Here is a 25,980-nt window from a genome sequence, read left to right on the forward strand (position 1 = left end):
AAAAAAGATTTGCTATATCGAGTGCGCGGGTGTCCTCTTTAATATATGAACATGATGATTTCCGCCAATTAGAGAGGAGTGAATTATTGATCAGAGCAATGATACACAAAAAACCGTATGAGCAGTCTTGAGTACTTATCAGTCCTACTTTCTGCCTAGCCCAGCCAGTTAAGTTCAGAACACCAATAACATCCTCTGCAATATGAATCATTATTCTCAAACATACCGGGTTTATATACCAATCAAACTGACCACAATGTACCATAATATGGAAAATGACATTTGTACAAGATTTGGCCAAACGTGGTTGTGAATAGGGGGAACAGTAATTAATGGACTAGGAATAACTCAAGAATGGTAAATCGTATAATAATGGTTCATAGGTCAAAATAAAGCTTATAATAAGAGGGACACTAATATGAATAGCTTAAATACTTAACAATTATACAATAGGAACTATACATATCATATTGGTCCATAAATAGTTCTCAAAGTTACCATTCATTAATCTCCACGGGATATAACAAAATTACTGGTGAATAAAATGTATGTAACTTAAAGTAGCTTCATTTCTTTTTTTAGAATATTTATCTATAGCTTTTAAATAAATTAAAGCAAAGAGACTGGAACTAAATACTTTGAATCTACCATCCACTTAAAATCAGAGAACGTTACATTATCCATGTTGTTTTTTAATGAACATTGCCCTTAAATGCCGTATACATAATTGACCCGTGGGATTTTAGTCTATAAAAATAAATTGTTAGCTCCTCTCTATATGTGTATACAATTCAGTCATAAATATTAGAAACTTCTGTAATCAAGTTTTACTCATGATTTTTGTACTGAAATAACGAGTCGATTTTTCTTATTATTTTCAAAGCGATCAAGTGGATATAACGAAATGATTTTTCATTGACTTTTTGCAGTCAGTATACATCCGATAAGGTAACAGTCATAAAAAGTAGTGATAATCAGTTTTGTAAAAACTAGATTCATTAAACTAAATAGTCAGGTTAAATGAAAAATGATGTGTTGCGTAAAGATAATAAGCATAAAGAAGAAAGGATAGATTCGTGAGCACTTTTTGATTGACTAGACAATAAGACTATACGGATGATTGATAACAGCTAACAAACCAATATAGAAAATTGCCATGTCATAAATTTTGTTTATTTTAACACTTTTGAAAGTGACCAAGTGGGTTAAACTGAGATGGCTCTTTGACATTGAATGAATTTTTTTACGGAATACCTTGAAAATACATATGTAGATTCATTATCTAGAGAACTATTTCTAGTTGACAGTCAAATGAACGTACGTGATCTGGAATATTAAACAGACATACAGCAACGACGTAGAACTTCGTACGTACGTACATCAGTTGGAGTTGCCATACCACATTAGCACAGAGATACAGTTGTCAATCCAAATCCCACACTGGTAAAGGTAGTAAGAGTATAAGCAGTAATCCGAAAGTTTAGGGTTTAATGATATTATTCAAGGAGTATAATTCCTTGAAATAAATTTGGAAAGAGAAAAAAGGGACATAAAGGATTCAAAAATCAGAATTTAGGGAAACACGAAGAATGAATGCACCTTCGCCATTGCAAAAGATCTTGAGTCATGTCATTCAAGGTCTCTAACCATCGGTTGCTATCGTCTTGCGGATCCCAACCAGGTAGTCTGCACCAAACAAAATGGCTCACTCCACTTGTCAGCGACTTCATGGATTTGGTCTGGCCATCCCTAGCTTTCTTCCAACCTACTCCTACACCATAAGACATTGTACGTCGGAGCAGTCGGTGGTTGGGCATACGTAACACATGTCCCAGCCATCTCAACTGATCAAGTTTCACTACTTCATCAATCGATTTGCCATCCTTACCTAGTACTCGTTTCCTAACATCTGCATTACTTACCCGGTGGTCCCAGGACATACGAATAATGCTTTGAAGACACATATAATTGAATAGTAGTAAACTACGAATATCCTCCACTCTTACCGGCCATGTTTCGCTGCCATAAAGTAGGACGGAACGAACTGCTGCACAGTAAACACGTCCTTTGGTTGCTAGACGGATATCTCGCCTACGCCATAAATGACGCAAGTTGGCGAAAGCTAGTCGAGCCTTCTGTATCCGTGCTGAGATTTCGTCACACACCAGACCATAAGGGCTGATGAGACTCCCAAGATGAGTGAAGCTGTCAACACGGTCAACTACTTCACTCCCTATCATTAGTTCAGGTGTCGATGCAACCCAATCCTGAAGTAACATTTTGCACTTCGAGGGAGAGAATCGCATTCCGAACATGCCTGCATAGTTGCTTGTAGTGGTCAGAAGACTCTGCATTTTGTCAGCATCTTCACCAAATAGAACTATGTCATCGACGTATTCTAAGTCAACAAGTGAGTTTCCCGGTAAAAGTTCAACAATTGAAGATTTAAAGGATGAAAGTGTTATCTCTAAAAGTATGTCAACGAAAATTTAAACAAGAATGGAGGTAGTGGACAGCCCTGACGAACACCACTTGAGGTATTATTGAAGCTAATATTTTAGGCACTATATTAGTCAAACTGATCCCTCTGTGATTGTCACAAGAGAACTTTTATCCTTTCTTATAGACTGGTACAATCAGTGATTCGAACCAGTCAGATGGAATTACGTCCAGTTTCCAGATTCTACCTAAGACCTCAGTCAATTTCGCTGCTAGTACTGGACCACCATCATTAAAAATCTCAGGGGTCAACCCTCCTGGACCTGCTGCTCTACCTCTCTTCAGATTTCCTATAGCTTTTTCAACCTCGTAAAGACTTGGTGGACTTACATTAACTTGCCATTCTAGAATATTAACAAACTTTCAATTGCTTATACCACTATGAAATGAGGTTTATCTAGGATATTCCCAGTCAAGTTAATAAAATTCCATCAATTAGCCAGTCAGAGTCATATATTATGCTATAAGCAATGCGATTTGTGACAAAAATATCTACATAAGACTGTAACTACTTAAAAATTTTAATATAATAATGATGGTACTCAGAAACGTTCATCAACTGAGAAAATGTCAACAATTTTAAATTCTATACAAATTAAGCCATTAAACACTTTACTTGAAAACGTAACATTATTGATTTCTAGAAATGCTTATTACAACAAAGCAAACAGTAAGATAATAATATTGAAGCCTAATTCTTTTTCTATGGTGTTAATTAATATGTCTAAAACATAAGTCTACTTTGAAAGCAGTCTACTTAATCAGTTTAATTTAGTTGCAAAATAACAAGCAAACTACCAACATTACTAAAATTATATTTATTTTAACACATAATGTGAATAAAAATTAAACCCCTGATATTTCATACCTTAACAAAACACTATTACACTTTATACAATGATCAAACTGACACATTTCTAAACCCATAAACAATACGAGTTTTCAAGGTTAGAATCCAGTGAGATCCATTTGCCTTATGTGACCTGGTTTTTCTATTGTTATTTCAGTTGACTATGTATATAACTACAATATTTAATGTCATTGTTGAAAATTCATTAGTGACTAGCTTCAAGATGAGTTTTTAAATCTAACCTTTGATGTATGAAATTAGTCATAACATTGAATAAGATAGTCATTCAACAATAATAATGAATAATAAACGAAGTAAGAAATGCATAACGTAGAATAAAACCTTAGTATTTCAACTTTTGAATACTTTTCATAATAAGTAAAAGTCTGCAGTTAAAATGAAATAAGTCTACAATATTTACTTACTCCATGAACTGAAAATACACTTTTATAAGAATCAACCATAAAATAAAAATTTAACTGATAATCACATTTACAATTAGCTGAAATTAAAAAAAGTTAGCCTAATGATCCATTTTGTATTTCTTTCAATCTACCTTGGTATTATTAATTAAGATTTTATCATAAATTATAGTATAAATATTATCAGAAGGGGGTTTTGTTAAGATTTTAGTAATTTTATAGTTGAAATCATGAATCAATTAAAGCTAGACCACCATGGAAAACTTGAAAGCACTGAACGGCCATTTCGTCCTATTGTGGGACTTCTTAGCAGTATGTATCCACGGTTCCGCCTTGCCAGATTCGAACTCAGGACCTCTCAGTCTCGCGAGCCAACACTTAACCTTTAAACTACTTAGGCGACATCCAACGGTATTAATGTCTAACTTCAACTTATCCACGAAATTGAGCGACACATCCACCATTGTCTTCAGTGAGTTACTATCTCACAACAAACCCGGTTGAATTCCACTGGTCACTACTTCTCACTAGAACTCCAGCAAATACCTCTTGGAGTCAGTCACTAGTGAGCATATGTTGATTAATATAAGAAATGGGGTTCTTTTGGATATTGTTATTACCTTATTTAATATTCATATTATTCTGATTTTTTTCGAGATAAACTAATTTAGTACATAAATATATATGTAATTAAGATTTATAATTAGAATGTATCTATCATATATAGATATATATAATTCTGATAAAATGAATCTTCTCAGGTGGTTTCAAACTATTCATCAATATTAATATTTTATAATACTAAATAAAAGTCAATTAGTTTGTATTAACTAATCATATAAACAACTGAATACTACTTACTTATATAGATACATTAAGTCATAATTGAGATCACAATATGAAAAAAAAAATTGTTTGTTTGTTTGTTTTTTCCATTGATATCACTATATCAATTAGAGATAATAGGAAATGATTAACATAGTAACTTATATAGGATATTCATTCATTTAATTTAATTAATTCGGTTCACATTAACATAAAGTATTGTATGTAGTTCAAGGTTACAATATATAAGTTGTCTTTTTATTTTTTTTTTAATTTTTTCACTTAGTTTCTAATATATTTTAATGATTTATGAGAAACTGATTATTAGGTATACAGTTTTTATCTTGGTATCGAATATACCTGAAACATTTTATTTCGATACTATAAAAGATTTGACTTAATAAGTAAGTAATAACACTCTTGGGTGAAAAGTTCATACTACTTAGTAACATTAATAAACATATGTAATAATAAATTAGTTATATATTAATCATATGAATTCAATTACCTAATATTACAGTACAGCCATTGTCTTATATCATTGATTAATATTCTACTTATTACTTACTTAACTTACGCCTGTTACCCCCAATGGAGCATAGGCCGCAGACCAGCATTCTACTCATGATTATTATTAATTGCAGTTTTTGAAATCAAGTCATTCATGATAGAAGTATGTTTATACATACTAATTCAATATAACATTCTACTAAAGTAAGATATTCACAATATGATTTAATAATAAGCAAAAAAAACGTGTAAATGATATAAACTAACTGTTTTAGGCTATTCAATTACTAATATAGACTAAGTCTAATTTTTGCAAGCATTATATAATTTCAAGTCTAGAAAGATAATCATCTTAGTCACTAAATCTTTTATAAATTATCTCTGGATTTGATTGAAAATATTCATTTCATAAATTTGAAAATAAAATCACCGGAAATTTAGTACTTACAAGGTAATAGCAATTATATAAACTTCATGAACATATATTTATTTTAATAGTTGAAATCATGAGTCAATTGAAGCTAGACCATCATAGAAAACCTGGAAGCACTGGACGGCCGTTTCGTCCTATTGTGGGGCTCCTTAGCAGTGCATATCCATGATCTCACCTCACGAGATTCGAACACAGGACCTGTCGGTTTCGCGCACGAACGCTCAACCTCTAAACCATGGTGGTCTAGCTTCGATTGACTCATGATCTCAACCATAATATCCGCAAAAATCCCTTCTGATATATTTATTTATATACTATGGATATATTAATAGAAAGAAAAATTATTATTACTATGACTCATTTATGCATTTTCTGTTGTTAACATTACAATACATTTCATTATATAATAATTTACTGTAAATAAGTTCCTAAATAGAACTGTGTATTATAATTACTCTTTATTAAACTTCATATATATTCAGATATCAAAATGAAATGATTGTCTTTCATATGAATATAATGGTAATGTTTCCAATGAACAGATATAGAGTATCTATAGATCGCTGAACTTTTTTATCAAATGCATAGATTAGTAGTTTTATAGAAAAACAAACAAACATTTCTTTTTTGGATTAATAAGTTGTTTATATTAAAGAGATAATGTTTGTGACATTTTACATTGATTATAAAAATAATAAATTTTCATTCATACATTTATTGTGCTTGGTATAAGGTATAAAAAAAGTATACACCGTCGAAACTGAAATGAGTAGTTTTGTCATACTTAAAAGTAGATATATTTGAATACTTGATAGTGTTTTTTGGGGGTTGGGGGTTTGTTCATATGACGTAGATAATAATATTTATTTCATTTATTGGATTTATTAAACACTTAAAGAAACATTTGATTTAACTTTCACACGTTGTCCGTCTACACCTAGAACGGTACGACTTAGACCAGGTGATGGACGTCTTCGAATTTTTGTAGGTAACAAATTTTCATTTGTGGAAGAGAATGATACAGCAGAATTCCTTAGTTTCTTTTGTGTAAAACTTGTTTTACATACAGTGTTTAACGAATGTTTACTGTTAGACATGTATGTTGAACGTTTACCATTTTGTAAGTGTGTACTTTGATCCATATCTGCATCAGTATCTCGTGATAAATAAGATTGATTTCTGCAACAACATTGAAATATTCGACAAAATTCATGACGAAATTGTTTACTTGTTGCTAAATAAATTGGAAATTTTGCTGCATAATGTGTCATCGCAAAACATTCGATCAATACACGCACTGTAAAGAAACGAAAATAAGTTGTCCAACCAGGATCATTACGTATTTGTTCATCACTTAAATATTCATTACCAGTTGGTAAACGTTTATGAATTACTACGGCTATTGCTACAGATAGATGTGCAATAATAAGATAAAATGATGTACATAACAATGTCAATGTACTTGAACGTGCTCCTTTACTTATCGGTTGTGAAATTTGATTACGATCACAGTTTATGTTTGAATTGCCATTTACTGTTGTTACAATTAAAGTATTTCGTTTTGATTTAATACTTTGTCGTAATACTCCAATGACTAATATATTTAATACAAGACAAGTAATTGGTAAACAGAAAAAATATAGTGATTCTGTGATAAAAGTCCAATTCGTATATAAACTAAATCCAATAGAATTAGGATCTTCAACTGATGGTCTAGTAGTGCATACACCATTATTATAAGCATACACAAATGCTTGAACACTAGCTGTAGTCAAACAAAATACAAACATAATTGCAATAAATTTAAAAGCACTTTTTAGTGTGGAACGCATTACACTTCTCTGTGAACGGAATGGATGACATATTGCTAAATATCTTTCTAATGTGAATGTAAATGCCAATGTAGGACTTAGATATTGTATTAAGTAATTTATAACAGGGAATGTTTCACAAATTACCGGATGATCAAGTACACCGAGTTGCCATGCCACATGTAAATACCAATTTAAATGTATAATAAAAAAACATAAATCCACAACACCAAGACTAGCTTGATAAACTGCAGCAGCTGCACTACCACCACGTCTCATTGGACGACTACTCCATACAATAATACTGAATATACTTCCAGGAAAACCAAGTATAGCCCATAATGGAAAATTTGCTCTTTCTACTATAGTTAAATGTGGTGCAAATGTTTTAAATAATAAAAGATCACTATTATTATAACGTTCCCAAACAGATATATTACTGATTTTATATTCCATAATTATATTTTGAAAAATACTGAAATCGTATACCTATTCATCAGTTCTATAATGTTCCAAGTTATTGATAATATTTGTCAAATAAATTTTCATACCTTATTCATCATTTCATATTTTGCAAACTTTTTGTAATTGTATATTATTATGAAATAACCAATCAAATAATAGAATATTAAACAAATTAAAAACGTTATTCCTTTAAAAGTTCATTCGCCTTAATTCTAATTGGTCTGATTTTTTTTTTTATTTCATCACACCATCTTCGTAAATGTACCATTTGTATACTCTTATAGACAGCTTCATTTTATAATATTCTACTTATGTAGTTAGAATGGGGTAATTTTATATTCAATGTTTATGTATACCAATCGAGCACAATAAATGAAGTGTGAATGTCAGTTTAAGAATGTGAATTCAGATTAATTATGATCATGCTCAAATTTAGATTTTAAATATTATTGCTTTCAAAAGTGATGTAAAGCTAATCCTGTGTATACAAACAATTTAGATATCAAAATAAACTTTCAGCTATAGTATTAAACATGATTAAAGAAGATAGATGTTAAACCGCTCGGTCAATATATATTTGTTAAAAAGGTGAAGTCTGTTAGTATGCCTAGATTAATTATATAATTATCAAACGACCATCAATAAAATAATTCATATACTTACTTGCTTTACTTACTTACGCTTGTTATCCTCAATGGAGCATAGGCCGCCGACCAGCATTCTCCAACCCACTCTGTCCTGGGCCTTCCTTTCTAATTCTATCCAATTTTGGTTCACTCTTCTCATGTCTGTCTCTATTTCTCGGCGTAATGTGTTCTTTGGTCTTCCTCACCTTCTTCGGCCTTCAGGATTCCATGTGAGGGCTTGTCTTGTGACGCAGTTGGGTACTTTCCTCAATATGTGCCCAATCCACTTCCAGCGCTTCTTCCTCATTTCTTCCTCCACTGGATGGAATCTGTTTTGTTTTCTCCCACAGTAACTTGTTGCTGATAGTGTCTGGCCAATGGATCCGAAGTATGTTGCGTAGACAACTGTTAATAAACATTTGTATCTCCTGGATAATGGCTTTCGTAGTTCTCCACATCTCCGCCCCATACAGTAGAACTGTCTTGATATTTGTATTGAATATTCTGATCTTGGTGTTGGTTGACAATTGTTTTGAGTCCCAGATGTTCTTCAGTTGCAAATATGCTGCTCTTGCTTTGCCGATCCTCGCCCTCACATCTGCATCAGATCCACCGTGTTCATCAATGATGCTGCCCAGAATTCATATACACGACATAAGTAAAAACCTGTAATATATCCAAAGATTATATTGTGATTCTCTATCAAAATTCCATTTGTTACTTCTGTTGATCTTTACAAACTATTTTGTCTGTACCCGATTTTCTAATTATGAATAAATCAGATATCCTTTTTGGCTCCTTGAGTTGAATATTTAATCAATGATCTGACGTTGAGTTGAGAATCTTTCACTATGGTCAATCGAAAGTATAAACTATAGTCGCTCATTGGCGATTTTGCACAAATTTAACAATAGTCATTATCACATTAAAAAACACAAATAGAAAACAACTGAAACGAAAAAGTAATGTTTGTCTGTCAAGTAGGCTGGTAAACGAAAATATATAATGATAACTATTATTATGACCACTTTCTTCAGTATAGTATATTTAGTAAAATATAGATAAACTCTTACTATCGGTATGCAGAGTAAACGCATCCTGCTATCTCAATTAATAAAATATACACACTATCGTCTCATTTTTTGTGGGATTAGTTTTATTGATTAAAATATTTCTGATACTGAGAAAGAAATAATTAAAACTTTTACGGTCATTTATATCTTAAAAGTCTTAGTTCAGCATAGAAGTTAGGTTCCATTGCACAATCTACAAACAAGCGAACCCATTTCACATGTTCTGTTTTCTAGGTCATCTCAAATGTTTCTTTGCTGCTAAATTGTCATTCCCATTACTTTTATTAAATAAAACAGATTGTTTTGTTCCACTTAACAGAAAATTGAACACTCGTAATTCCATATAGTACATCTGACCTGTTTATACAATGAAAATTCCGCAGTTCCATTATTGTGTTGAGAATGGAATTTTTCAATATTCTGAAAGTGTATTCTCTAATTGGCAGCATCCTCACGTTATATATTAACAGGGCACTCAAGCACACACGTTATAACACCATTTTAAGTATATTATGTAAGCTGACATCCATAATAAGTCTTTTACCTGAAGGGTGGTAATTGATATTTTCTAGTTCACTAGAAATTATATACAAAGTATCAAACAACTTAGTTTGAAATAATCTATGTTTAACTCATGAACATCAAAACAGACAAGCAATTTAACCAATTATCCTTTTTGGCATCTCAAAGACACAAATTTAATAAATCAAATTCATCGAATTCGTTTTCTACAACGGATGATTGCAATGATTAAATTACAAGTGAAGAGATTGTCTGATAAGTTTATATTCCCAAAAGTTCATAGGGTTAAAATTACATTAAGAAGCCATTCCGTATCAAGTAATATTGTCTTTCTAGTCACATGCCCCTATTTCTTTCATACATACATTAACTTTTTACCATACAATACGAAAATTGATTTCATCTTCTTTAATTCCCTGCTCGATGATCAATTCAGCATTCGACTCGCTTATCAATGATTACGTAATCTACCACTGATCCAACCTAAATTATATAGTTGGTCAGACATAAATTTGTTATGTTATTTTCAATAATTCTCGAATTATATCATTAACAAGTCACTATTACATTATCGGATAATTTTAAATTTATAAAACATTCCTCCAGTTTAAAAAATCTTGCTATTATCCATTACGTTATTAATTCTAAACGGTATATAATTTCGAAGAACCAATATGAGAAACTATTTTGAAAGTATTTTTGAATACAATGTGTATTTCTTAAAGTCTATATGGTATCATCAATCAATCTTTGGAAACCTAGAGTGATTTCTTTGAAAGATAACATTGTTTTTATAACTTTATCTTAGTATTAAACATCTCAACTGACTATACTACCAGTAAATATAAGTTGATAGGAATTTTAGAAGTTACAGATTTTAGTTAGACATTTATTTATTTTCCACTGGATGCTAATACAACTGAGAATATGACCTCCAAATTTGCCCTCAAACTTGCTGCTTTCAACTTTATTACCCGGCTGACATGGCAACATCTCAGGGAATGATTGTTCTAAACAATACAACTCGGGTAGATAATCGCAAGACGCAATCCTCATCACCATTATATGGTAGTTACTCTGGTTAAGATAATTCTTTTTTTCAACATAAACTCAGCTGATAATTCAAATGTCTTCAGTTTTTGATACCATATTCCTTTGAAAAAAATAATTTTATTTCCCTACGGCATTCCACTTATTGCTAATGAAACAATAGTAACATAAAAATAAGAAACTCTTTCAACTAAACGGAATTTCTACTTAAATTTCTAAGTTTCTATTTATTTCTTTCCTTAAATGAAACGTAACGAGTTATTCAGTATCACACACACGGTGAATTTAATGTTTAATATTTAAGTTTTACTTTTGTATTATTAATTTTAGTCAACTGCATAAAGTATAAGACTTATAAAATTTATGACATCTATAATTAAGATTCTTATTCAGTTTTACTGAAATTCATCATGAGTCAATTGGAGCTAGGCCATCATAGAAAACCTGAAAGCAATGGAAGACCGTTGTCCTATTGTGGGACTCCTCAGCAGTGCGCATCCATGATCCCACCTCACAAGATTCGAACCCAGTACCTATCAGTCTAGCGCGTGAACGCCCAACGTCCAGACCACTGAGCTTTCCGGCATCGAACGGTGTTAATGTCTAACTTCAACCAGTCCATGAAATTTAGCAACCGTCCATCATTGTGTTCAATGAGTTACTATCTCACAACGGACCCAGTTGAACTCCACTGGTTACTGCTTCTCACTTGAACTCCAGGAAATACGTCAAGCTTTAATTGACTAATGATTTCAACTATAAAATTACTAAAATCTCCACAAAACCTCCTCAAATTCATCAGCATATTGAACAGATCTTTCATTGTTATTACATAATAAATAGGGATGTGAGGGTGAATTCACATTTTACTTTTTTTTGGTGTAACATTTTATAATATCAGTTGTATTTCCAGTGTAACATTTTAGTCAGTACAATATTCAGTATATATTTTTCAGTACATCATTAGTTCATGATAGTGTGTTTTGTATCAATAAAAGTAAAAATTTCATTCTATATAATAGGATTGAAAGTTCATTCAATGTGACAATAATATTCTTTATATTATTCTATATAAACTGAATATGTGTTTTACAATCATCCTGTGTATCTGTTCATGCATATGATGTTTACTAAATAATCATCAATGACTGTATTCTATTTAATAACGATGTTTTTGTATGAATTGTTTTAGGGTCGTGTTTCGGAGAGTCAGTAAATCTTCATTTGTATCGGTTTCTATGTTTTCACTCCACATCGTGTGAGTTGCGGTGGTTTCAGATTCTCAACTACAAGTAGTAAGATTGCGGATACAACACAGACGACCTCTACATAATATAGGCTAAACGGACATAATACATGCAGCACAGACATAATCCTACATAAAAGTTCTTTCAGTTCATATAACAGACTTTAATTTAAATAGGAATAATATATTTGTAATGTCTTACATCAACTCGGCGCTCAAATACTGTGAAACTATTCGTTCTAATTTAGACGAGAGTTCTTATAGACTTTAATTTATTTTAATAGACATTTATATTAGAACAATTACAAGTTTTATAAATTCTATAACATGCGATAATAATACTGGAAATAACATGACGATCGGATAGCATGAATCTAAGATTAGAAAAGCATATTATTGTTTTGATATAAAATCTAATCTGTTCCTAGGCAAAACGTTTATATTACAGATTTCCATAAACAACTCTTATCAGTTTCTTATTATTCAAAACAAATTAAAATAAACTTTAAGACTACTCTTAATAACTTAATAATTGTCTCATACGTAAAACATTCACTCACTTATTACATCTTAGATGTTCTCAAGAAACTAAAATATATACTGGCTAGAAGTTAAAAGGAAACTCATTTCGAATATATCTGATATTATCTTGCTCGTATGAATAACTAACATCTTAAGAATTATGGTTAGCGAATGATATATAAGAATTTCTTTATTTTGATCGCACCTCCCTATGATCTGATCAAATGTTGTTCAGGGGAACTGTAAAAGCTACGCGAACAGACCATCAAGCTAGGTGAACAAAATCCCATCAAAATCGTCCACCTGAGCTACAAATCTTCTCCATCACCACCTAGCAATCGTATAAACATATGTCCATCCTAAATGAGTTCGTAATCGAACCCGTACCAAACATCATGGCATTGAAGGAAGAAATATTGTTTTAAATATGTGACCATTAATAGTTATCACTGAAGTCTGGAAATTATTTTGAAACTATCTGTGACTTATAAAATCAATGTACCTGTAACGTTATGATGGAACTCCAGTACATAATGTTTTGGATATCAGTACATTATCCATCAGATCATCTACTTACTATAAAGTGGTATAGTTTGTTGTTAGAGTCTTCTGCATTGTATTGTCATTCATAGTCACATATTCAAGTTTATTTACATTAAATGTTAACAAAACAGTTTAAAGAGCTAGTATAATAACTAGTAACAACCGATTCGATTACTACGGGTCACGAAGAATCAATGATTAAAACATCTAAGCTGCAATTAAAATGTACTTAATAAAAATTATCCATTAGTTTCACAGCTTATTTCTTTAAACATTCATTACCTATTTACGTCTAATGAACATAAAAGCCAGAATCGCGAAACATTTTCTTCAAAAAACTAGAGTTATCGTTCAAAAACTTTACTTCCTAACAGAAAATACAGCAATTATTTACAGAGCTTTATTTAGTTCATCAATATGCTCAACATTAAATCAATATTATTCTAGATGGATTTCTTGGTCTAAAGTGCTAAATATCTAAAGACCCGGTATGTAGTCACACTTACTGGGTAGTCTAGCCCATTGGATTCATTTTCTTAAAGTTTCATTAAACGGATTCACTTCCTGAATGACCGTATTTGTTGTAAAATACAGTAACCAGTAATCTTTTAATTGGACAACTATACATGCTAGTGCGAATTAATTATCACATTTTAGGTGACTTTATGAACTGACTGGGTGATCATATTTCACGCAGCAATAAATTTGACTAGTTGGTCAACTATAGTGCATCTATATATGAAGTGATCACTCATCATTAGATCTTAAAACTGTCATGAAAATGAATGTGAACAAATGAATAAATGAAAAATACCCGAATGGCTACTGGCCTATGATTTGAGTCAATATTCTCAGGTATCATAGAATAAATAAACATGGATATTAGGAAGCATGTACCCTTTGTTGAAGCGAATCAAAGTCTTGAAATTCAAACAACTAGAAAAGTCATACACCATTTTGGTATTACTAACAAAACTACCTAGTTTATCCAAGATGCTACCATTTTATAAGAATTTCTAAACAAACTGTTTTCGGTTTTCATGAAAATAGGAGATATTTTTGTTTTGTGTCTTGCCAGTAAATGGAAATCATAAATCCACGGTATTGTGCAATCATCTTTATAAATGCTTTCGCAAAATATTATTCTTTCTGACTTTAAATTGTGTTTTATGATATTTGGCTATTAGAAAAGATTTAAGAATCATTTTAATGCTCACTGAAAATTTATATACTTACATGGATAAGCTTTCTAGCTTAGCCGTTGTTTGTAATTTTTCAAACCATCGAACCTGCTACAAAATATTTCATTCACTGACTAGAACATTTCATAGAAGAAATTATGTGAAAAATTTTCGAATGACAAGAAACCAGCTGTTTATTGTACATAGTAACAAAAAATCGTAACTCATTATAGTGTTCAGCTAAACCATATGTTGCTATGTTATTCAATTGTATCAACACGACAGCATTTGGGTATAAATTTTCAGCCCATTTTGACTGTACATCAGTTACATGGCAACATGAAATCCACACTATTATGCAGTATGACTGAGTAAAAAAATGTTGTCAATTATTAACATCAAGAAGTAATTGAAGGAAACACACAGTGTCAGTTATATTTCAATAGATATTATGATCACAAGTTTATATTTATGTATGCATTTAGAGCATTCAAGTCATTAAATTTACTTGGTATTGTTTACTTGAATCTTCCCATTGATGTTTACGACTGTAATTGATCAATCTCTAATTGGCATATGTGCATACTGTGCGCATTGCCACGATACTGCTTTAATCCACAAGTATTATTAGCAAAGATGGGTAGTGGATAGCAGTAGAATCCATGATGAGCGTTTCGTCTCATTTGTGACTCGTCAGCTGGATGCGCCTGAATCTCAGAGTTGACGATCACTCCAGGTATCGAACCCAGTATCGTTCGCTCTAAAAACCACCACGTTATCCACTTAGCAACTGAGTCCTGATATTGTATGTAACAGAATTATAGTTCATGTGAATGACATTTTAGATAAAATAGGTGATAATAATCATAACAACTCATATCTATTAGCGTGGAATAGAAAAATGAATGAATTATTAGTGTTATATGATTGATGTGTAAGTTGAGATTGCCAATAACAATAATGACAAATAAAATTAGACAATAATAATACATAGAGAAATAATATTCACCTTTGTTCGAAGTTACCTAGGTAAAAATGTATATTGTTATGACCCAGGGTTTGGTGTTAAGTTGGTTATGGTTAAATAAAGGACTTTTGTTTTCACACACATTATGGTGAGGAAATTTTGAGGGCAATGACCTGAGCTATGTTTAGTAAATGGTGACTCACAAATTATGAAGGTATTATTGTCATTTTTTATATTATACTGAATATCATACCCTTATACATGTTGTGTTATGCATTTGTTAAATAAGAATGTATTGGGTTTTCAATGGCTCTTTACTTGACCACACAAGATAATGCTCGAGAAAGTGACGATGAACTCATGTTGCTATCTTCACAAAACCAGTTAAACTTAAACATGCACTCGTAAGTGGCCGGACTTGGAAGCCTATCCTTAACTCGCATATACAGTATATAGAGGGACCATAAGTATTTATTATCCGTAGAAGTAAAAGCTCTCGAAGGGTTGTTAGTGGTATACATATATCTCTAGTTTGTGTTGTGAAAGCGATTTACTAACATGATTGTCAGTCTATCAAAAGAATAAACAACGTGCTGACATCTCAGGGGATTATAATCTAGTTTTGCATGTTTTTGTCCACAGCTTTCTCGATAGATAGGAATATTTTTCAAGCTTTATCTAGTCGGTTTCTGCTCTTATAGCTTAAGTATTTACTCAATCCATCTTGATACTTCATGGTACAGAGAGTTAGATACCTCTAGAATTGCTCATTCTAATAGATTAATTTTATATGTTCCTAGTGGTCCGTAAAACTTTGGTCTATATGTTCCTACTAGATTTAGAAGTTCAAGAAGAACAGATAAGATTGTCTGACTCGTCAACAAAGATTTCACTGTGTTTGAGCAGTTTCCTATTACTTTCTCTGTCTAGCCTTGATCATTCACAAGTTTTTGAATTTACTTATTGAAGAAAGAAATAATATTCATCTTTAAAAATTATACTGTCCTATACAAAACATGAATCGAGTCTAATTCATTTTTGTGTTGGTTATGATTACTTATGATACTAGTTTGTTTATCCGATCATGAGATAGATAATTTCTGATTGAACAGTGGCTTTATTTATTATAGGCATGTTTTACTAATGAAACTTCTTTAATAATCCTTTTTGACTGATACAGAAGATATTGCATGTATAAATTTTACTGCTACTATGGTAACAACAACGTACGCAGAATGATTGCCAAGCCTACTGAAATTTAACGATATAAGTTAATTCGAACAATAGTGAATATTATTTCTCTATGTATTATTATTGTCTAATTTTATTTGTCATTATTGTTATTGGCAATCTCAACTTACTCATCAATCATATAACATATTAATGATTCATTCATTTTTCTATTCTAGGCTAATATATATGCACTTCCATGAGTTGTTATGATTATTATCACCTATTTTATCTAAAATGCCATTCATATCTATTATAATTCTCAGTTGAATTCATGAGTCAATTAAAGCTAGACCACCATGGAAAACCTGGAAGAAAAGGACGGCCATTTCGTCTGAGTATGGAACTCCTCAACAGTGAGCATTCACGATCCCGCCGTCCAGTGCTTCCATGTTTTCTATGGTGGTCTAACTTTAATTGACTCATGAATTCAACTATAGAATTAATAATATCTTCATAAAACCACCTTTTGATATAATTCTGTTAATTACAATGGCCTGAATGTTCTAAATACATACATAAATATAAATTTGTGACCATCTATTGAAAAATCACTGAGAATATGTATTTCCTTCAATTATTTTCTCAGTTTACTATGCTGAAAAATATTCATGTCATTTATAATATTACCATTAGCATAAAATATATATGTACTATTAACTTACTGCGGTAAATATGAATGACACAAATGAGTTCATGTTTTAACGTTTGATGTTTATAGATATGTTGTATAATCATCCAGTTATATTATTAGTATGGCGGTGTATGCTACTTATGTCGACAGACATAATTAGTATGTAACACCAACAGAAAGTTAGGAAGATTGAATTAAAGTGAACAGGAATGTAAACAGAGAGTAGTTATCATAACAACAGGATTGAAAGAACGATGAAGTTTGCAAGCGACAATTAATAGATGATGTGCAACTGATGTATTTAATGTATGGTTTTCATATTTTATTTAGACATTCTGTAACTTTGTGTTAAAAATAAATTAATCTTCTCTACCTTAGTTCGCTATGAGTAGAATATGTTTTCGATTAATTACATTAAACGTTTCGATTATACCGAGAATGGCCTGGTTACAATTTTACCTAAATGCTTTAGTACTTATGATTCCTCTGTAAACAGAAATTCATCAAATTCAGTTATCTAACAAACCAAATGTATGAAGAATTAGACAAAGTTTTAACAATTGCATTATACATTTTCGTCTGATTACCAAAAAACAGAAAAATTTTCGAACGTTAAAAGGCACCATTTTTCAAACGTTAATATTAGTTAGATGCTCTTTAATATCATTGGTAATCGCTAGGATCATTCATTTGATTGTGAAAAAAACAACACATTATAACAATGAATTCCATGTTAATTGTCACAATAAATGTATATTATAATTTAAGTGATCAACCATTCTTTTTAAACAGAGATGGATAGTGGCTAGCAGTGGAATCCAGGACGCGCGTTTCGTCCTATTTGGGACTCGTCTTTTTAAATTAAAAACTGCAAACATTTTAAAATATTGCATCTTTTTCCGACAGTCTTGGTCTCATTTGTCATATACAGAAAATTATAATTTAATAACTGACAGTTTGTTTCACATTTACAACGTTGACTATAGATTTATTGCTTACTGTTATTATCCTACAAAATAGCTCCGAACAATCTAGAACATATAGAATAGCACATTTCCCCCTTTGTTTAAGATTTATATATACTATTGTCCATCTATAAATTGGAAAGAATACATTTCATTCAACTAGTTGAGCTGTTGGGTGAGTCAGTCAGCAACAACATAGGATCAGGCGCATATATGTATCGGTCCAAGTTGCCACACCTCATTAGCACAACAAGATGAACACCAAATTCATAGAAGTAGTTACTTTAATGGTAGTAATATATAAGAGAAGGATTGCGTATAAAGATATAATACAGGAAGAAAGAATTAGTTCGTAGAAAGAAAGGTATAAAGCGATTTTAATGTCACGGTTTCAGGGAAGACAAAGAGTGTATACATTTACCCCATTATGATCGATTTTGAACCATGTCGCGCAGAGTCTCCAACAATTGGTTACGATAGTCGCGCGGACCCCAACCAAGTAGTGTGCATTTACCGAGATGGCTCAGACTAGAAGTTAGTGGCTTCAAACACTGATGAAACGTTTCGGCTTGGCCACCCCTAACTCTCTTCTAACCATCCTCAATACTAGTCAGCATAGCGTCGTGGTAATCGGTATTCAGGCATACATAATACGTGCCCAACCATTTCAGTCGATGAAAATTCACAACCTCACCAACTGATTAACCATCATTCACTAATACCCTGCATCTAACCTCACTATTACTTACCCGGTGATCCCAGTAGATGCTGGCAATATTTCTAAGACATCTGTGATCAAATACTAGTAACTCAGGTGTATCCTCTACACTTATTGGCCAAGTTTCGCAGCCGTAAATTAGAACAGAACGAACTGCTGTGAAATATACTCGTTTTTTAGTTGATAGACGGATATCTCGCCTTCTCGATGGGCGACGTAAGTTGGCGAAGGGCAAACGAGCTTTCTGAACCCGTGCTGATATTTCATCAGACGCCAACCCATTAAGACTGATCACACTTCCAAGATAAATGAAGTTGTCGACGCGTTCGACTAGTTCACTTCCTATCATTAGTTCAGGTGTTGACGCAGGCTAGTCCTGGGTAACAATTTACATTTAGATGGGGAGAAACGCATCCCAAACATCCTGCCATTGTTACTGTGCTAACAGAAGATTCTGCATTTTACCAATGTCTTCACCAAACAGGACTATATCATCTACGTATTTTAAGTCGATTAGTGGACCCCCTGGTAGGAGATCAACTCCTGAAAATTCGGTTGACAAGAGTGTTATTTCCTGAAGTAGGTCTATGATTAAGTTAAACAAAAATGGGGATAATATACAACTATGTCGGACACCACTTGAGGTTGTAAAATCAGATGACAGTTCGCCATAAGCTCTCGCTCGATTGGTAGTGTTTGAGTAAAGAGCCTTCAAAAGGTTTATGTGATTCTGAGGTACACCTTTCAATGACAGACACTGTCACAGAACCTCTCGATCTACAGAGTCAAATGCTGCTTTTAATTTAAGAAAAACTATCATTGTCTGACGCCGATAAGCATGTCTATGTTCTAACACCTTACAAATGGTGAATACGTGGTCGATGCAGAGCCGAAATACTAAAATACCCACCTAAATGTCTTTCTGTTTGGTTTAAGTTACCTACTTGGGCACTAAAGTCACCTGCAACGGGTATTATGATTGAGCGTTTAGCTTTATGAAGTTCAGAAAGCTTTCTGTAAAACTCGTCTTTCAGTTCATTCGTGCTGCAGTCAGTAGTAGCGTAGGCAGAAACGACGAAAAGGCAACGACATGTGTCCCTATCCTTCCGAGTTCCTACGGAGCCCCACTTCTCTTTGTGGGAAGGCAACATCGCCGTTATGCTGGTTGTCTGAAGAAAACAGCTTACTGCCGTCACATTTCTGTACAGTCATCAGGACGACTGCGTCCTCAGACCTTGGGTTTGCTGCTTTTAGTTTTACCGCTCTTCAACTGACCTGTCTGGCATGGTAAGACCTTGAGGAACGAATGTGCCAGCCAGTTTAGCCCTTGGCATGACACCCTTGCGCCAAGATTTGGGTGTAAGGATTTCTCAACGAAATCACTGTGGGTTTGTAAGCGTTGCAAAAAGAAAATCATTTCCAGTAAAGCCAATCGGCTTCACTGGATAAGGCTTGAGCAATCTGAACACGGCTGGAACACTGTATGTTTCAACTGAGATATTTATCCAGATAAACTATAATGATAGTTAATCGTATTCACTCTTTAATGTTCATAAACACTGCTTGACATTTTGGATCTATTCACGAAATTTCACCGTACTGTTGATGCATATAATAATCCAAGATAAATCCCTTATATGTAATGATAAATGAAAAAAGTCACTATCAAGAGTTTAAGAAGATAAATCTTTGGCATCTAGACAAGTGAAGCGATCTCCTTTTCGGCAGAAAGCATATCCCCGATCACTTACTAGATGACAGAAATCATGCAATTTTAAGTACTCTAATTTTAGCGAAAATAAAGTTTTACATCCTTCAAATAGTTGATTAAAGTAATTCATTGAATATTTTATTAACTAATTGACAGATATTTCATCTACATAGACTAACTAGACAATGAAATTATCAAACAATTCACTAATATTATCAATATTAATAGCAGTTTAATATAATAATAATAATAATGTAATATATAATATAATATATAATATAAAGTTGATCGGACTACTGATGTTGTTTCAGTTAGTACGCAGCAAGCGTAAAATCAACTACTGTTAATCTTCAAGTCAGTAGAAATTTCTTAGCTCTTATGCCTTCTGACAGGTTGGACTATCCAAACATATCACTTCAATGCTAAATTATATGTGAGAGAGAATGATAGATCTAAAATATTGGTCAAGAACTCGTCAAATTTCCGGTAAACAGATGTATGCTATCAGCTGAGAATAATTCTTACATATCTGAGGGGCACATATCGCTATTTATGCGTGAATTTGTGCGTACACCTCGATTCGGTTACCTAATAGATGTTACCCATGCACTCTTCACTTTCTTACCAAAGCAGCTGATTTATCAAACATAGGAAGCTTATATCATTAACATCAGGCTTGGATAACTGCACAACAGAACACTTTCCATTGCTACAACCATTCTGTCAACATGAAATTTTTTTATTAAGCTTAGAAACTCGTGTATTTTATTTTCTACTGATCTCATCAATTAATTACAATATATTAATGCTGTGTTTTTTCAGTTACATCAGTCAATTGCGGATTACTGTTTTTGCATTATTATAATCCTCATTTGCATTTCTTGTAATATTATCTATATTTGAAGTTATTATTGTTATATTTACTCTCCATGTTCTAATATTTAAATAGGTATATATTTATCTTTCTTTTAAATACACTATCGTATTGAAAAGACTGATCCTTTTAAACTGCTCAATTAGAAGAGAGATTACATCATAAACTAATTTCACATGAACAGCTACTGAAAATAATGATATGCTAAACAGTGGTATCTAGCTCATTTGGTACTTTTCATTAGTGCACACCCATGACCTAGTGGCAGACTTACAATCTTCCTGGCGAACGCGTTACGTTAAAACAAAGAAGCAGGAACTGATTGGTCCATCCTTCCGACTTCAATCAACTCGTGATGTTATACGATCATCACATTCACTAATGTCATCAAAGATTTTATTACTGCTACTCATTTACCACGATAAATTGCAATCAATTTCATTTCATATCCACTGTTCTTTTTATTTATTCCTAATTTCATTAGCTATTACTGCTTCAGACATTCTAAATAAATGCCTTTCATGCGACCGTGAAGCTTGATAGAGAATTACCATCAACGGTAAAATAATTTTCTTAGTTAATATCATGAATTTATTTCAGCTAGACCACTTTTCAATCTTCAGCTCCTGATTTAAATAATAAAACTTCTACACAAGCTTAGTCTTATAATAATGTTAGTACAACCACTTTAGGGAATTTGTGGAGATTGAATTAGTTTCATAATTCAAATCAAGAACTGATATAGGTTAAACCTCCACTGAAAGCTCGGAAATAATAGGCGGCTCCTTCTCAGCAGTGCACATCCACGACAATAAAAAAGTAACAGTTAGAAATGATGATCTTCTTATGCATTTGTACCATTATGGAGTACTAAGTATTCACTGAATCACTAAGATGTGATTTGTTTGAAAACGTGATTTAAGTGAACAGAAAACTCTCGTTGTTTAGGTATTATAGAAGTGAATAATGTTCAACAAGACTTTCGCTTTAAAACTATGTAAATCCTTGGTTGAAAAAGTTGACTATCTTTATGTTATAATTTGTAGTCTGTGTGCCATGTTAATGTATAACGTGATAATACCGTCAATAAGAGAGCAGTGTTTTATCGAACGAACCAATGACGCATAAAACGCGTACGAGCAGTCTATAGTATTTATCGGTCTTGCTTTTCTGCCTAGCGAGTTAAGTCCAGAACACCAATAACAGACTCTACGGTATGAATCATTTATTTCAAACATAATGGGCTTATATACCAACCAGAGAGACCATATTGTACCATAAAATAGGAAACTACATTTGTAGAAGGTTTAGCCTAATGTAGCTGATAATGAAGGAGATAGTATGTGATTGACTGGGGATAACTCAAGAATGGTAAATCGTATAATAATAGTTCATAGGTCAAAATAAAGCTCATGATAAGAGGGACATGACTATGAATAGTTTAGTTATTTAGCAATTATATGACAAAATATGCGCACAGTATTGGTCCATAAATGGATCCCAAAGTTACCACTCATTATTCTTATCAGGATATAACACTTTAATTATAATAAACCTTCTAATCCGTAAGTAAAGAAACTTTCAGAAAAGTTACATATAATTTAAATTATGACTAAACATTATTTATAAATCTCAGGAGAAAAAACAAAAAATTAACTTTCCGAAACCGGATTTCCTCACTTTTATAATAATGATTCACCAGATACTTGATAAGTCACACTTTAATTGTAAGTGCTAATAATACTTGGATTTGAAAAGCTTTACATATCTGGGCAGCATCATTGATGAACACGGTGGATCTGATGCAGATGTCAGGGCGAGGATCGGCAAAGCAGGAGTAGCATATCTACAACTGAAAAACATCTGGAGCTCAAAACAATTGTCAATCAACACCAAAATTAGAATTCTCAATACAAATATCAAGACAGTTCTACTGTATGGGGTGGAAACGTGGAGAACTACGAAAGCCATTATCCAGGAGATACAAATGTTTATTAACAACTGTCTACGCAACATACTTCGGATCCATTGGCCAGACACTATCAGCAACAAGTTACTGTGGGAGAGAACAAACCAGATTCTATCCAGTGGAGGAAGAAATGAGGAAGAAGCGCTGGAAGTGAATAGGACACACATTGAGGAAAGTACTCAACTGCGCCACAAGACAAGCCCTCATATGGAATCCTGAAGGCCAAAGAAGGTGAGGAAAACCAAAGAACATATCACGCCGAGAAATGGAGACAAACATAAGAAGAATGAACAAAAATTGGATAGAACTAGAAAGGAAAGCCCAGGACAGAGTGGGTTGGAGAATGCTGGTCGGCGGCCTATGCTCTACTTGGAGTAACAGGCGAAAGTAAATAAGCTAATAATACTAAACATCGCCCAAATCGGATAAGTTAGATCCGAGTTCCTATCTGTGACATGGTGTCTGAAAGCCAAACACCTTGAAGATTAAGTCATCAATTCTATAATCTTGTTTTACGCCATATATATATATATATATCAAGTTTATTTTAATCATTAACAGTAAGAAACATCAAATACCTCAACCATGAAAATGTATATTCTTTGTACTTATATCATGACAGTTATTTTTTTTTGTAAATTTCATATTTACTAAATTAAATTAAGACTAATATCCAACCGAATTAATCACCATGAAAATTTCAGTCCTATTTAAATTATTTTATCATATATAATTGTTTGAAGTCAATTGATCAAACGTAAACTATTTATGATACACCCTTCGTTAAATATGCAAATATATCTATATCCATCTATATATATATCATTCTATAGCATATTTTCAACCTAAATCATCAAAACAGATAAATATGTATAATCAGTTCATCTCAAAGTGTTGTTGTTTTGTTAAAAGTAAAAAGCAAAAAAAAAACAAAAAAAACAAAAACTCAAATGATATAAGTGTCAAAAATGGAAAGAGTGAGAAAGAAAAAAAGAAAAAAAAGAGAGAAAAGTTACTCAACTTATGTTATTACACTATGTAATTTCCTGGAAATTATTTCAAGTTTCTCTTTTATTTTATTCAAGGAAATTATAACTATAAATCATAAAAATAAAATAAATTATTCGATGAAACCAAAAAAATAAAAAAATTTTTTTGAAAAATTTTCTTTCACTTTTTTTTCTATTTAGGAGCAAGTGAAGTTTTTTTTTCGTAAATAAATAATTTGAAAAGAAAAATAGAAAAATAAATAATCATAATTCATCCTTATTTTGAACTTGTGTATATGCAAGTACATATATATATATGAATGAAATACTTAAAAATTCAATGTGTAATTAATTTCATTCATTTGGTTTAAATATCCAGTTCAAGTTGTTAAGCATATAGATATAGATAGATAGATAGATAGATGGATATGGATATAACTTGTCAAATGTTTTCAGCATTCTTTTTTATTTTGTGTTCAATGTTCAATGGATTAATTTGTTTAACTTTTGTTGTTGTTGTTGTTGTTTTGATTATTTTTTCTTTGAAAAATAAAGCTGGAATAAATAAATTGTTTTCTTTTCAAAGTTAAAACTATTCTGATATGAATATGAGTTTTAATTGGTGAACTTGGTTAAATTATGTTGAAAGTTGTTCTGTGATAAGTTACTCTTTATATTTAATGAGTATGTTTATAGCTTAAACTATCAAATACAGATCCATCAGACTATGACTTAACCTATCATCGGAACAGAATCTTAGATTCAATCAAATCAATTTCTTAAAGTACAAAATAAACTATTTTAAACATATATTGATGTAATTTAATATACGGAAATAGTATTGTTGACTCTTTGTCAAAAGTGGAGTTATATTATTTTAAAAATTTTCTTAATATAAATTACTGAAAAATTCCCATCATATTAAAACACAATTATATGAACGAAGAATATTCTTTTCAATAATTTTTCATCAGGTTCTACAATGATAAATCTAAATTAATAATCCACAAAAGAAAATTGGCCAAGTTTAAGGCAGAGTAGATCATTAAAAATTGTAACATGTGTATCAAGGAATGTTTGTAATATGAAATGAAATGGAATCGTTAACGTTGGGATGAATAATATGAAGTGTTAACTTGAATCAGTTTACAGGTGAAATGAGATTGTGAGATAAATGATCAGAATAAATATAGTTGACATGGGGGTGAGAGAGAATAACGGGATTACAAATCAGAAATTACGTAATATGTAGAATAATATGAATTACGTCAGATATGGTAGATAGGGGTGGATGCTGAATAAATTTCTCTAAAAGGTTAGCAAGTGTGCTAATAATAATAATAAT

The 25,980-nt window shown here is 31.9% G+C and overlaps 1 protein-coding gene across 1 annotated transcript; it reads right to left on the bottom strand.

Moving 5' to 3' along the window:
- Window positions 1–5,888: 5,888 nt before the first annotated feature.
- On the bottom strand, window positions 5,889–7,806 carry Smp_072450 (putative rhodopsin-like orphan GPCR; the record flags this gene model as incomplete). The annotated part of the gene is made up of 1 exon (XM_018794934.1): window positions 5,889–7,806. One exon carries the CDS (start codon window positions 7,804–7,806, stop codon window positions 6,424–6,426), a length of 1,383 nt encoding a protein of 460 aa, XP_018649296.1. The 3' UTR covers window positions 5,889–6,423.
- Window positions 7,807–25,980: the final 18,174 nt, after the last annotated feature.

The sequence above is a fragment of the Schistosoma mansoni genome, chromosome 1 (assembly GCF_000237925.1).
Source record: "Schistosoma mansoni strain Puerto Rico chromosome 1, complete genome".
NCBI classification, from domain to species: Eukaryota; Metazoa; Platyhelminthes; class Trematoda; order Strigeidida; family Schistosomatidae; genus Schistosoma; species Schistosoma mansoni.